The sequence below is a fragment of the Protopterus annectens genome, chromosome 5.part0 (assembly GCF_019279795.1).
Source record: "Protopterus annectens isolate FY-2018-M chromosome 5.part0, PAN1.0, whole genome shotgun sequence".
Taxonomy (NCBI): Eukaryota; Metazoa; Chordata; order Ceratodontiformes; family Protopteridae; genus Protopterus; species Protopterus annectens.
Window position 1 is genome coordinate 1,445,009,282 of NC_056735.1, and position 16,168 is coordinate 1,445,025,449.

The following is a 16,168-nucleotide window of genomic DNA, read 5'->3' on the forward strand; positions in this document are numbered from 1 at the left end:
TAGGATAACCCTTATAGCTTAGGCTACCGTGACAGTGCTGTATTAGATCATCTACTGTTATGGTAAATTTTAAATTAACAACTCTACTTTTCATCTGGTCAGTAGTCTCAAGCACTAATTTATACTTGGATGTAGTCTTTTGCTATGGAGCACATATTGAGCAATGTACAGTTTTATTTCTTGGTAAGGGATGGGAAGTAATGTAAAACATCTATTCAGACAGAGCCCTTCTTTGCAGGCTTTAAGGTACTACCATCCGTGACATACAGAAGTCTATATGGCTGGGTTGGGATTTTTGGTCTTTGTTGGTGCCATTGAGACTTGACTTTATGTAACCTCTTTTTATATTTTGTTCACACTGCTGCCACTGACATAAACCTTCTTCCAAGTCCAGCTACCTGGTGTTTCCATACATTATCATGGCCTACCAGTGTAACCCAGACAAAGAACATCTCCCTTTTATGAAAGCCCAACACATAGTGGTCTTCAAGTTCTTCATATATTGGATCTAATAGGTATGGTCTACCACTCACCCCAAGTAGACTGGGCTAGTCAAGGTGCAGTCATACTGGAAGTCATTGTAGGCTTTCTTCTTAGCTCTAACTCCTAGTGATGTGTTGGCAAACATCATTGGTGAGGACATGCAATGATGTTATGAAGGAAATGTCCCTACATACACAGTGATGTGTCCCTGAAATACCAATCCCACTACATTACTGCACTGAGATTTGGCATAGAAGCACTATTGCTACCAATGTCTCTGCTTTGGGTGTGTGCTCTTGCACATTCCTACACCCTCACCCCTGGAAAAGGCAGGAAGGCTATGCTGTTCATCCTCCAGCACCAGCTCCAGCAGTTGCTTGAGTTTCTGCTTAGTCTGGTCAACTGGATCATAATCGCGGCTTTATCCTTTATGCCACTAGGGTTGTTGTGCCTTCTCTTTTTATGTAGTGCCTTTGCTTGTTGGGAAAGACATGCTGTTAGTAATAGAAATAGTAAACCCAAGCTGAGACTTATTTAGCTTCTTGTCTGTTTAGAAGTGTATATAAGGAAGGATTAGGCATGCATGGGTGCTTGTTTTGTAGGATACGTCAGCTAAAATACAGGGTAGGATATTCTGGAGGCTAAGTTATGGCTTTACCAAGATTGTCTTGAAGATTTAGTGTGCTATAAAGTGGTAATTCAAAGTGCTTCTGGAATGTATTGCATAAAAGAATGACATCCTGTTACATTTGCCATGTTAAGATTAGATTTTGCCTGAATGTTTTAGATTTTTCATTCTTTATTTGCTTCATGTTGATTCTGTAGTTGCACAGTAATCTTTATTTTTTGATGTTTAAAATCTCTGCTAAAATGTTAAATGTTTGTGTAGATAAGTATGTGTATGAACTATGCCTGTTCTTTTCTGAAGGCAGATAAACTTCTCAAAGAAGAGTATCAGACTCAAGTAGATCTACTAGCTGCTTTAGAGAAAAAGTACAGTGACCCTGGTCCAGTTTATGATTGCCTGGTATGGCATGATGGTGAGACATGGAGGTATGCTTTAATAATACTTTGCAAGATGTTGTTCAAGATGTTAAACTACAAATGATAATAGTTACCTGATAATGTAAAAAAAAATGTTATTGTCTCTGTGATGTTACCACTCTGGGCCTGTCATCAAGGATCTTGAATCCTCACCACTGATGCTGGAGAGGGATGTTCACTTGGAATACAAATGGTCACACTCAGTATTTCCAGATGCAGACCTCTCTACAGCAAGCATAGTTTCCCTTAAGAGCATACAAGGAACACACTCAGCCCTGTGTCTGGGTTTCTATCTGTGTTTCTCCCAAGGTCCCCAGTAAGGCTGCCCACTGGCACAGCTGTAGAGTTAAGTCATTAGCCGACTGTCCAAGTCACATCCTCCAGCAGCCTGTCTGTCAAATCAGTGCTTCATGTCCCTGCTTCAAGTAGCTGACACGCGCACACACACACACACACACACACACACACATATATACACACACACACACACATATATACACACACACACACACATATATACACACACACACACACATATATATATACACACACACACACACACACAGACACATATATATATACACACTCACATATACACACACACACACACACACACACACACACACACACATATATATATACACACACACACACACACACACACACACACACACACACACACACTCACATATATACACACACACACACTCACATATATACACACACACACACACACACACACACACACACACACACACACACACACACCTGGAAAAGGCTGGTATAGATTTACTAGCTATGCCCCCTTCTGTCCAGATTATAAGGTAGTCATTACTGCCACTAGACACTACAAAGCCAGCTACCTAAGGCTCTTGCAAGAGTACCGGTTGTACTGACTGAAGTTCATCTTAATACAAATAGTAATGTTGAACAAACAGCAAGGCTTTCAGGCATGAGCAGAGTTATCACCAAATAAATGTATACAAATTCTGTCAAAACCTAACTGTTTTTCTAAAAGGACCAGCTACAGTGAGAAGTTTAAGTATAATTGATAATAAATAATAATAAAACATGAAAATACTATCTATTTACAGGGAACACCAGAGTTTCATTCACAGGAAATATTAAAAATAACACAGCTGGAGAGATTCACACAGTTACAGAAAAACAATACTCTCACTATATTTTCATAATTGATTTAAAGAATTACTATCCCTGGACACTTACTAGCGCAAGAAAAAATGAAGTAGGTGAGTGGTCTTCCTCCTTTTTCAGGGTCTAAGTACAGACTGCTTCTTGAGACTTCAGTCTCTTCTAATATTAAAACATTATTTCTGTACAGAATGACATCGCATGTATCTGATCATTTGACGTCTGGTTCTCATGCAGCCCCCATTGCTAGAAGCTAACAGGATTTAGCACATATGTGTTATCATACACACACACAAAGCTTTGCTCAGATCTTATGCAGCTGTTGTAAGTCGTAAAACAATTTCAACAGTCTGTCCTTCCAGAGTAGCAATTAGCTGCCTGCAAGAGACAATAAAAATGCTTCCTAATGCTTGGTTTTCCAGACATTTTGTCTTTGGCTGCAACCAGATCTGTAAGATACAGTCTTTTGGGCCTAATTTAATTTCAGCTATTTTTCAAAGTTTGCTGCAATTGGATTGTGATTAACCTCTTTTCTACCAGTATCTTTTGTTAAAACATGCACATTTAATTCAGTTACAATAATACAGGTACATTTCTTTTCTTTCCAGCAGGGAACACTGTTGATACATTTTAACACAAGCAACTTTGCAAATACATTTTTAAACCCAAGCATCTGTATAAATCAGTTTGATATACAGACAGCATATAATTCTGTACTAAATTCCAGCTAGCTGTGCTGGCATATGTTACACATCAACTGCCCCCACTTTTCCTGGCATTACTGGCAGTACCTCCTATCATCACAAATGTATGACTTTAAAAGCATACACTGTGTTTTGTATTAAGCCTGTATTATTATTTTTTTTTTTTACTGAAACAGTATCAACTGGTAAAAATATGTTATCCTTTGTGATAGAAGACAGACATACCAGACAGCATATACTTTTGACAAGGGTTATGTTTGTTTCTAATCATAATCCAAGCTAACACTTTGGTTGGTTTAATTTTGCGTACTTTTAGATAATCTAATGTTGGCCATCACAAGGATTTTAAATATGGAATTAACTTTCTAGTTTGTGCATTAATTGCATATATCTTATTTTAAACATTGTACTCAGAATAACTGACTGAGCCTATTACATGATTTTGAAAGCTGTCTTAACACACATTCTTTCGATTCTCAAGCCATTAAGTACTACATGAATTCAGTGAAGAGGATGCAGCACTATCAAAGAAGTTCTGCCTAGAATGTCAGTACTAGACCTCTCAATTGTCCCTATTTTGGAGCATTGTTCAGGCCTGATTTACCCCTTTGCACAGATTTCTGAATCTCCCCGAAAAAGCTTGTGATTTTTAAAGCTGTATAGTACACAGAAAAATCACACTACATGACTTAACATACTAGTGAGACCAATCATTTAGAGAAAGAAGGAAGACCTGCATCTTACATTTCCCTTTTTCAGAAGCAAAAATAAAAGACCTTGTACAGTAGAATTTTGCAGTACAGTTCATTGTAGGCTACAGATTTTACACACAATCATTCTGATAATGTGCTTATATTTTTATCATTTTTGTCACTCTGTTTTTAACAGCATTTCTGGAGTGATTATACAAGAAAGTGTGTGTGCGTGTGGTGGACTTTGAGTATTTTAAGAAGTTACTCTGCAGCTAGAATTAAGTGACCAAAATGCTTTGCAACTCTGAGTTGAGAACCTCAAAAAGTGCCAATAATACATGCTAAAAATGTAAGTTTGATAGATGTGCAAGTTAAATTGTGGAACCTGACTGGATTGTTTCTAGTATACTTGAAGCATCAGGATGAGGCTGCAGTGAAAGAAGTGGATTCTTCGCTTTGCCAGCTGGTAGCCATGGAGCCTGAACAGCAAGCATGAGAGATGGGCTATGGCAGCAGAGACTGTAAAACAAATTGAGCAGATGGACTAGCAACTGATTGGAATGAAGGACAAGGGAAGAAAATACTGAAGTTAACATTTTAAGAAGAGGCCTGTGATAGTATTATCCATAAGTATGAGGCTAGTTGCCCTTGTGGGCCATTTTGAACCTACCTAACTTCCCTTTTGGCTGGAAATAACATCCCATTTAGTTATAGATTGGCCTTGCCCATCCTGTGGTCTATAGTTATATATTCCCTCTAATTTTTATTTTTATTTTGCAGTTTGTTTACCAGGAAAGTCAATTAGGCCAAAAATGAGTCCATTTTCAATGGAGGCCCAGGAGAAAAACTCCTACAGTTTTACAATAAAAAAAATCAGCAGTTTGCAATTTATACATAGCTGACAAATAAAAATCAACAGTTTGTAACTTATACATAGTTTAAAATAAAAACAAGACAAAAACAAAATGGTAAGGAAAACCTTCATGGGATGTGGCATAACAGAGTATGTTAAGGACATAAAAAATAACAGTACATGAGTAGTAAAGAGTATTTGAGGAGTGTACTTTAATAAAGCATATTTGGGAAATATTAAGAACAAAGCACTTAGGAGGGTAAGCCTTGCATGTTCTTAAGTAAGTGAAGTAGCAAAAGAGAAAAAGGTGGATAGAAATAGTGGAGACAAGTGCTAGGATGACAAGAAGGATGAAGGAGAGTAGGGGTGCAGTGAAGGGAGTCGGGTGGGATGAGAACAGGAACATTCCCAGCAAGAAGAAAGATGGGAATGGAGCAAGTTCTTAAAGGAGGAATGATTTGTAGTGGTTTGAATGTGAGGAGGAAGGGAATTCCATAGTTGTGCTAGGGAGAAAGATAATAGGTTCATAGGTAGGTAATAGGCTATCGGCCCAAGGGTCTACGTAAGCCTTGCCAGCAAGGTACCATATCTTACGCCACCCAAGAAAGTTATTTTCCTGTGCCACTGTCCAGCAGAGACAAAGAAGTGATCCCCAGGGTGTATTTCTTATTTCCCATCCACTCATCAAGATTTTTCTAATGAAGAACTTTGCTTGACATAGATGGGTAGCTTGTTCCAGAGTATAGGAAGTCTCTGGGACAGGAATCTATCCCTCCAGTGTGTTCTGTTTATTGTGGTGACAAGGTTTAGGTCCCTAAAGCATGTAGCTTGGAGGGATTGGGATTTCTTTAGGTGTAGCATGTCCAACAGCTCTGGATTTGACATAGCTTTATATGTTAGGCAGAAATCACCTCGGAGTAGGCGATATGCTATGGAGTAAAGCTGGAGTTTTTTGAGGCGGTCAGTGTAGGGCATTTGTTTGAGGTCAGTAATCCTCTTTGTTAGGTACTTCTGTGACCTTTCCAGCTGCTGCAGATGTCTTGTGAGGTACATTCCAAAAGGGGCATTATACTCTATAATGGGTCTAATGAGTGACGAGTAGAGGGGACAGTTTGAAGGTTTGAAGATGGGCAGTAGAGAGTTGAATATATGGTAGATAGTTAGGAAGTTCCAACCAATTCAGGATGTGGAGAGCATTGCAATGGTGGGAGGAGGATTTGGATCCAGTAACAAACCTGAGAGATTTTATTGTAGCAGGAAGCTAGCTTAGACAAAAGAGGATTGAAGATTGGTAAAGAGAGGGGCTCCATACAAGAGGGAGGGAATAAGACAGGTAGTAGAGAGAGGATGTGTTTGGTTGAGGTAGTAAGATAATGACTGTGGTGATATAACACACCCAGTTTTAGATGCTTTTTCCTAATATTAGTTTGTAGGTGGATATCTATCTTTAGTTGATCATCAAGAAAGACACCTAGAAGCTTAGTGTGGGGAACTATTTCAACTGGGGTCAAGTTTTGGCTAGTTATAGAGAAATAGTTCTCATCTATTTTGGTGAATTTAGAAGGGGGTAAACATCGTGAATTTGGATTTTGAAGGGCTGAGAGCAAGGTGCTTGTTCAGCATCCAAGGCTCGGTGCAAGAGAAGGCATCTTGAGTTAGTTTCATGAGTTTGGGGAGGGATTTGGCAGAGCAGATAATGGTAGAGTCTTTGGCGTATTAGACCAGTTTAGCATTTGGAATACAGTGATTGAAAGTCATTGATGAAGATGTTGAACAATAAAAGGCCTGGTATAGAGCTTTGTGGGAAACCTATGAGAGTATGAAGGAAGGAAGAGATGCAATTTTTCTATTTGACAGCTTGCTGTCTGTTAAGAAAGTTAACTGGAAAACGAGTTGATGGAAGGAGGAGGAAAGACTGAGATGAGAGAGCTTGGACAGGAGAAGGTTATGTGAAACAGTATCACAGGCTTTGGATAAATCTAGGAGAATGGTAGATACAGTATTGCCAGAGTTGTGAGCGTGGTTAATGGTTTCAAGAAAGGAGAGGAGGGCAGTGGTGGTTCTGTGTCTGAGTCTAAAACCATGTTGTGTGGGAGTCAGCAGTTGATTGTCAAAAAGGTAGGGTAGGAGCTGTAGGTGGATACATTTTTCAAGAATTTTAGAAATGGGAGAGAGGATGGCTGTAGGATGGAAATTAGAGATATCAGTTTTGTTGCCTCCTTTGTGGAGGGGAATAATGAAGGATTTTTTCCCGAGGAGGGGTACATAAGATTCTTGGAGGGAACGGTTTATTACTATGGAAATGGGAAAAGCTATGCCATCGGCAGCTAGCTTGAGGAAGTTAGATGGAAGCTCATCTGGGGCATTTGAGCATGATTTCAGTTCTTGTAGAAGTTTTTTTATGGTAGTAATACGAATAGGTTTGATAGAGAAAGTTGGGTGTTGAGTAGTATTGGACTTGGAGAGGGTTGAGTTAGTGGTTAGAGAATGAATGGGATCATGCGGACACTTCTTCAGAATAAAAACCATATCAGAGCAAACAAATTAAATAACCAGCAATCAAAATGATTGGGTGAACAATTAAATAAGCAATTAAGTATTTGAATATTTAAATGTCACTCCAGTAAAAATAGTAAATACTTACATTTAAAATTACAAATATAAAAATCGCAAATTTGTTGAAATAAAATCACGTGCATATTATTGTTAGAAAAATTTGATAGAGGCCTTTAATATATTACTTAATTAGAGACCTTTAATATTTCAGTGCTCTTAGCTTAAGGACAGACTAATGGTATGTGGTCATTCAAACCATGAGGTGCACAAGCATTCAACCACAACTGCCAAACTGACATGAGAGATGAAAGCACTCTATCAGTAAATTTTTGGAACTTGCATGAAGTGCTTTTGTTGTTTTTTTTGGGTTGCTGGCTTGCCAAGGCATTTTGTTTTTGGTTCTGTGTGTGTCATTTGTGCCTGGGCTTCTACAGTTTTTTCTTTGATTAATTACTGGGATCATGCCATAAGTGATTTGAGGGGACCACTGCATGGGATAAAACATTTAGGAGCTGCAAGCTATCCTTTCTAGTACAGAGGTCAGCTCTGGGGCATATTTTCTGTTTCCCATCCATTAATCTAAGTTGCACTTGAAAATGGACAGGGTTGAACTTTGTTTTGTGTGGATGGGAAGTCTGTTCCACAGCATTGGTATCCTCTGTTAAATATACCTTTCCCTCCAAACATTCTTTTGATGTTGGAGAAGAGTTATAGATCCCCAGATTGAGTGAGTATTTCTGATGCCATTTGACTTGCTGATGTGCAGTAAATTCATCAGTAATGGGTCGGAGGGTGCTTTGTACATCAGATGCAGGTCGCCTTTCAGCAGTCTGTAGATTACCAAGTATAGTGACTGGACTTTGAGGTGGTCCATGTATAACATGTTGCTTGGGCCTTGTATCTTTTTAGTAAGATATCTCTGTGGGTGTTCCAGTTGTTGCATGTGTCTGCAAAGATTGTTGCCAAAGATGGCACTATATTCAGTGATTGGTTTAATGAGGGTTGAGTAAAGGGGGTAATTACATCTGTAGATTTAAACACAATCCCATTGTTTATAAACTGAGCAATATAGAAGGACTTTTTCACAACAATAGACACATGTTGGTCAAAAAATAGGTAACTGCCCACATAAGTTCCTAATTCCTAAAAACCTCAGTCAGCTCTTAGGGGCATGTTGTCACTGTGGTAATTCCCTTGGTAGATAAGTTCCCAAAGGATACAATAATGCATTTTTGATATGTAGTTTCAGACCATGGTTTGGGCACCAGTTATTTATTTGAGACAAACCTTCCTGTAGGTTGACTAAGCCATTTGGGGATTCAGTGACTGTTCCTAGCTTGCAGTCATCTGCAAACGTAGTCTGCTAGAGCTCCTTTGTATTGGCTTTTACTTCAGAAAAGTAGATACTAAACAGGAAAGGTCTTTGCACAGAAGTCTGGGGGACTCCACAAGTGTCTGGTCTCTTTGTGGAGGTTTCTCTATTTGCATCCTATCTGTGTACCAGTTGGTAGTCCAGGAGGTGATATAGGGGTTTATTCCCAGTTTGTTTAGCCAGATCAAGGTATGTGATGTGTAATGCTTTGCCTTCATCCATTGCTTTAGTAACCTTTTCTAAAATCAGGTTGAGTAAACATGACCTGTCCTTGACTAATCCAAACTGAGATAAAAAAATAAAAATAGTTTTGACAAGAATGCAGACTGGTATGCTGCCAGGTCCAATAGAAATATTATATGTCACATTTGACAGGGATTCTAAAACGTCTTCCAAGGTGATTTTAGGATAAACTAAATTTTAAGATATACTGGGCCCAGTGGTATATGGGTAGAAAGGTTAGGGTAAAGTTAGCACTAAGCTGATTTGCTAATATAGCAGCTGCATCATTGGGATTAGAATGTCTGATAGCATTGTGGATGAGCTCTGTGCATTGTTGGGCATCATTCATTGCTTTCCTGATATAGATAAGGAAAGAGTTGTAGATTCCCTTGATATCTGAGGGGTGACATTAAGCTTATATTTCATTTACATTTTCTAAAACTGCTCAAGTTCCTTGCTGGCATGTTTCAGTGTGGTTTTAAAGAGGAGGATTTCTTACAACTTTTCATCATTTTTCTTTTTTACAGTTTGCTAATATGGAAGTTTGATCAGAGGTAGTATACTCCTGAATCTACTGTTCTATTCAGGGTGGGCAGATGCTGGCTTTTCTATGCAACTCTTCAGGTACTGATAAAAGTCAGAGGAGAATGTCGCACCCCTCTCAACTGAGTCCATTTGTGGGAGATTGTTGTGAGTTGTTTGTAGATCTTCTTTAGTGGAGTGTTACTATTTACTCCAGCACCTTGGTATTAAAAAAGTCTGGGAAACACTGGCATATCCATTTTTGGATGTGTACATGTGCCAGTTAAAGCTTGGTCAATTGAAGCCTCCCAGCAAGAAGGTATTCAGTTTGATGCTTTAACCTCTCAATGGTCATAAGATTATTTCCATGTCCTTAGGGGATCACTGATTGGGATCTGTAGCTAACAGTGAAGTAGTAGCTATGTTTATTAAGGCTGATTTCCATCTCTAGGAACTCTGGATTAGGTGAATGGGTTATCTGATGTGAGGTGATGGTGTTTCTGACAAATATTTGTACTTGTCCACCATTTGTTAAGAGACTAAAAGCGTGACAGGCTGTAAGCCCTGGTATACATGAAATGCTGTCACCTTACTGAAACCATGTCTGAGTTACTACGCAGCTGTGAATATGTTCATGTTAGAGGGCCTCGAGTTCTGGCACCTTTCTGTTAAGACTCTTTGGATTTAGGAATGCTACTAAAATGAAGACTGAATTTCAGTCTATTTGCTATATAGGAATTATCAGTAGCAGGACTTTGCTGTTCCCATGCTGCACTTTTTGTTTTAGACAAAGGCTTCTACTGTATGGAAGCCCTGGTATGATGTGAAATCAATTCCTGGCAAAACAGGAAGTTTTATCTATCATCACATGCCAGGCTGGCATGTATTCGGTTCCTTTGGAATGACATAATCTACTTAGCAAGTTGTTAAACTGAATGATTTTGTTGGGTATATGGTATCATTCTTTGTTGAAGGCAAGATACTCCTCAAGACCAGTGTCTTTTTTGCTACTTACATATGCAAAATGAGTTCCATCATATATTTTTGCATATCCCTGTGTGTAGAGGACCGCCGGTCATTCACTTCCACATGGGCCACCACTAGGTCATAGTCATATTTATCTGGTTTGAGGGATGTCTAAGACATTGTGACATCATGGTTCTTAAAACCAGGCAATCAATCAGTCGCACTGTTCTTCTCCAGTCTGGTGACTGTGGAGTCTAATTATGGAGTCACCTGTGACTAAATCATTTCCCCATGAGAAAGCAGATTTAATGGGCTTTATGGGCTTAGGCCTGTTTTCCTGGTTCTCTTGACCAAGCTGTGTAGATCAGCAGTATGCGAGAGTGGAGGAGTAGTAGGTATTGCCTTGTGTGGTGGAGTCTCTCATCTTTGAATGTGTTCTAGGAGTCTTTGAAACTTTTTCTTTACAGCATCAGCATATTGTATGGGTCTAGTGGTATATTGTGCTCGATGTGGTGTTATAGAGGTATGATATTTATGGATAAATAGGTTGATGAGAGGTTTGTCTCAATGTTGCTTGAATATTGACAGCTGCTGTAGGTTGTATTATCAAATGGTTGAAGCAGTGAACAGTCAGTAGGCATAAGGCAGTTGCTACACTGCCTTAGAACATATATTGCAGTCAGTATGGCCACAGGTGGGGTAAGATCAGACTGCTGAGCCATTTTGCATGAGAGTAGAGGACTAGGGCTGATGATAGTTGGGGGGTGTCGCATAATGAGTAAGGGGTTTTCCTTTTAGACATAAGGTGCAAGGTTTGATTCTAACTTTTGAGAGAAATTGAGTAGGCTTAAAATAGCCAACAGCAGCAGCTGGCATAGTATTTCCTATGGACTTGCAGTACTCCGGGTTTGAGAAGAGACTGCTATAGTAGACCATGAACATTTTTGGATGAAGTGTTTAGGCCAACAAACTGAAGACTAGTTAGATGGCAGCTAGTATAGCAATACTATAAGACAAGAGTAGGTTAGCAAAAAATGCTGAATACTGTTGGCTGCTGCTAGTAGTGGTCTCGTGCATCCTGGAATCAATGTCCCTTTGCTGTTTCTCTCACCAGATACAAAACAATAGCATTAATCCCATGGTGGTTCCTGAAAAGCAGGTCACATTCATGTCAACAATTAGTAATCTTGTCCCAGATGTTGATGGAGTCATTATGCTTGTTGTAGTCTTCTCTTGGTAGATGCTCTGGATAGCATGCATAGCACCTCATCTTAACAGAAATTTTGCACAATAGTCCAAAGTTAAAACTGAAAAGGCTTCCAACAAAACAGCAACCATAACAATCTGGGAAGTCCCACAGGTACTACCCCATCAGAGATGATAAGGAATCATTGATGCTCATCGTACTGATCACTGCTGCATTACCTTTAGCTATATGGGCTGGCCAGCTTCCTAAGCTTCAAGGCACCCTCCAGGAGTCCAAACCATCAGGCAGCTTAAGCTGAGCTTGATTAAAAGACAAGTTTGGGTGCCAAGCCTTTCAGAGCTTTACTGCCACCAAAGGTAGACTCCTTTGAGGATTTCAAGGATTGACTGTCATTTTGTGCTGTTCCTTTGCTGGACAAACAAGTTCCATTTGGAGAAAAAACTTCATTTAATAATTTTGTTTATTATTGATACTTTCCTTTTCAGAGCAGTTGTTTTAAAGCTAGGAGTTTTTGTTTTAATGGACTGTCATGAGACTGTACTCTGTTAAACAGGAGTGCTCTTTTTCTTGTCCATTTAAAAGTTGTTTAAAGTAAATAAATTTTTTTTTTTCTGTGGAGAAAAGTGTGTTTATTTTACTTTATGGGGGCTGGTGAAGTGTTGCTTTTTTACTGGGTTTGTTTGTGCAAAAAGTGACATTTTAAAGACTTTTTGTTTTTGCCAGCATTTGCTGCTTGCTTTACAAAGGGAAAGAGGCACTATTTTTGCCTTGACTATGGAATAATCCGCCGATCTCAGTCTCCTTCCAGACACAAAAAGGAAAAGTTAAGCAAACAGCTTTTGCTATCACAGCAATCTGTTCATCCACAGGTAGGTAACTCTGCTGTAGCCATTAGTTGTATCTCAGACCACATCTTTTACACTGGATCCCTCTGGTGTAACACCTACACCCATAATGGGCTGGGGTTTAGCCACATCCTTTGCAGCAGGGGTCCCCTCAGTGGACAATTGAGAGGCACTGTTGTCGGTCCTGTTAGAGGGAAGAAGGAAGGCTTCTATTTTGTCAAAATGTGCCCATCCTTGAGGAAGCCGCTGTTGCTATTAACACTGTTAGTCCCATTTTACCTGTCAAAAAGAAACTGAAATCTAAACTAAACTGAAAATGAAACTTGCATCTATTCATGAAATTTCCTTATGCAGGAGTAGTTTACTGAGTTTGGCTTAGGGATTAATTCAGGCTATTGATCCCTCATGTAAAGTAGTTTCTAGTAAAAGAAAGTTGCATTCCTCCTTTCCTGAAGAGATTCAAGATTCTGAATCTGGACAGAGATTGGAGGGACAGATACATTTTTTCCCCCCACAGATTTCTTATTTAGGTTTAGAGGAGCACTCAGTTTCTAATTGTCCTTGTGTGGGTTTATCTTTCTCTTAAAAATGTTTCTACAATTTGCCAGTGTTTTCAGTGGGAGAACACTGCGGTTCTCAGTTCCTAAGAATATAACATGAGCTGTTAACAAAAGAAATTTCCGGAGTCTGCACCTATTCCTCCAATTCTGTCAGCTGTACAAGGTACGTGCGTTAATGCCTACAGTTTTCCTCATATTCAGCCAGACACCCCTAAAAAGGCAGATTGGATCTATAAAACTCTTCAGTATTTTAAGTTTTTATATATCCTTTCCAAACCTGATCCAGCAGCTATAGCTTTAGATCTGATGTGGTCTTTTCCATCCATTCCTGATGGGTTTTTAATCTGACTTCAAATGCTTTTTCCAGACTTGGGATCTGTAGCTCAGACTCCTCCCCTTTCCATAATCTCCCCCCAAACCCCATCCCTAACATTACCTGAAATCTTGTTTGCCTCTTGTAGAGTACAGATGTGGTTTGTTGGCTCAAATGCTTTTTCCAGACTTGGGAACTGTAGCTCAGACTCCTCCCCTTTCCATAATCCCCCCCCCGCTGTTCCTAACATTACCTGAAATCTTGTTTGCCTCTTGTAGAGTACAGATGTGGTTTGTTGGCTCAGGCTACAAATTCAGCTAAGTGCTACTGCTGCTTCTTAATATTTTCTGTAGTAAAGCATTTAGTATTTCTTTACTGTTTTATTTTTATTAGTATAGGTCTTTTTTCCACTCAAGTTTCATCTCTTCCCATAAAGAAAAAATAAAACCATAAAAAAGAAATTACTCTGGGCCTCCTTTGTGCCTTCTGCATATTTTTTTTTCTTACTAGAAATATCTAGTAGCTTTTGATTCCGTTGCTTTCTTTTCATATATACACCACATTCTGTGTATTCTTGTTATTGTTAATGTTACCTGTGATTTTTCTTTTCTTTCTTTTATAGAGCATGTCAGACAAGCCTACTGGTTTTAAGAAATGTGTGACTTGTAGCCACAAATTGCCAGATTCTGATTCACACCTAAAGTATGTGTATTGCTTGGTGCCAGCTCATCTGGAGGAGGATTGCTCAATTTGCATGGCCTTTGGTCACCAAGCTGTGATTGAGTGCCTTAATAAGCTTATTCTCAAGGGACCCATACCTTCTAAATCTTCAAAGTCTGCAGCTGGAACTTCCCCATCTGGGAAAAGTTATTTAATAAACACATGGGGACAAGCAGAAGGCCCAAAGAAAAGTACAGAGAGGCAAGGAAGTTAATCCCCTGACCACTCTCCTTGTTCAATTTTATCTTCGGCTGTGACTACAAACATTTCTCAGCCTTCAGATCCTACCAGTCCTCTGGATCTGATTCCGGTATGGTCAAAGACTCCTCCCTTGCCAGAATCGAGGTTTTCTCTGGATCAAGTCTCAACAAGGCTATGATTTACACTTTCTACAGAAGAGACCTTTTACAGAGGACTTTGAGGCCACCTTCCACATCTTTCTCATTAAGGTGCATTAGGTCTATCAGAAGTTTGACGGAAGCTGATATGGACAGAATGATGATGAAGTTCACAGGACTCTTTTATTTAGTTGGGAGTTCTCCCAGCTGTTTATGGCTTCTCTATTCTGATCCAACCTCTCAGTTTGGGGATGCTGGATCCGAGTTCTTCTGGGTTCTCCATGTCTGATCTGAAGTTGTGGTCATCTTCAACTTTAGCATTGTAATTCTGACAGAGCTGCATGGATCTCTGCGCCGAAGCTTCGACTTCCAGTATGGGGGCAAGAGTTCAACCCCAAAGCTGTCGGAGCCATCCCTTCCCCTCGGAGCCTTGGTGTTGATTAGCTTGGCTCCATCTTTGGTGTCTAAGCAGATTTGTGGTGGTGCTGTTAATCATGATGGTGTGGCAGCTTCGGCTCCTGACCAGGTGGACTTGGGTTCCCCCTTGTCTTCTGCCTTAGAGGCAGTTGAGAGAACTCTTTTAAAGGCTGGAGAACGGACATCTCTACCACATTGCGCTCCACCCACTCTGCAGCTGATAGCCTTGGATCCTGATCCTGCACAATCTAGCCCATTGGGTCAGCCAGTTCACACTAACCTTGAGATCGTTCTTATTCAGGACACCTTCAGACTTCAGAGTCCTCTTTAGAACTTCCATCCAGTGGAGTCTCCCCGGAAGTAGAAGTGTAAGAGGAAATACATTGACTCCCCCCCCCAGGAGTCTTTGACAGAAGACATGGATTTTGATGAAAGGGAGGGGTCCCCCAGATCAACCCTTCAGGACATCTCATTCAGGGAGATCCTCAAGCTTCTCAGAAAGAAAGGAGGTTGGTCTTCTGAAGCCCCATTTCAGGACGAATGTGTTCCTTGAGGCTTTTGTTTCTAGCTCAGCTATTCCATGGGTGGTTCCCCTAAATGATGAGATGGTGGATTTAATCTCTCATCAGTCATGGAAGGAACTGGACATCACCAAAATGATCACCAGAAGACTAGACAAGTATCTTGTTGTCCCTAAAGACAGCTGTCACTGGAGCAAAGGCCTGGCAGTGGATGCCATGGTAGTGGCAGCAGCCAATATGAAGGTGCTCCTAGAAGCAAGCTCATCTATGCATCCCCCGTAGCAGAGAGTCCAGAACTTTGTACAGGTTTGGGACACACAGTTTATGCTTTATCTACCTTTATGTTAAGAACATCACTGAATGATTTGGCAAACATGACCAAGTTTCAGAGAGACTTGATAAAGGAGGTTTCCAAGTCTCTTTCTGGGTCCATGTCTGTGGAAGACGGAAAAACAGTGGATTTACAGCTGGCCACCATTCAGTCCCTGTTGAGTGCCTCCATGCAACCCATATCCACTGCAACAGAAGGCGTTTTGTGAGAATCAGGAACAGGCATTACCATAAGGAGGCATGCCTGGATACATTTGTGTGATTTCATGAAGGACTTTAAGACCTCTTGTCAACACCTCATTTCATGGATAGACCTTGTTCATCTCCAAGGTCAAAGATGCAGTCTCCAGG

At 40.0% G+C, this 16,168-nt stretch overlaps 1 protein-coding gene across 2 annotated transcripts in view; it reads left to right on the forward strand.

The window, feature by feature from the left end:
- TPP2 (tripeptidyl peptidase 2) overlaps window positions 1–16,168 on the forward strand; it is a 2,672,548-nt gene that overhangs the window by 313,215 nt on the left and 2,343,165 nt on the right. For both annotated transcript variants that reach the window (XM_044071246.1, XM_044071247.1), the window contains exon 5: window positions 1,412–1,536. In XM_044071246.1, coding sequence (XP_043927181.1) covers window positions 1,412–1,536 — 125 coding nt within the window. The remainder of the gene's footprint in view (window positions 1–1,411; window positions 1,537–16,168) is intronic.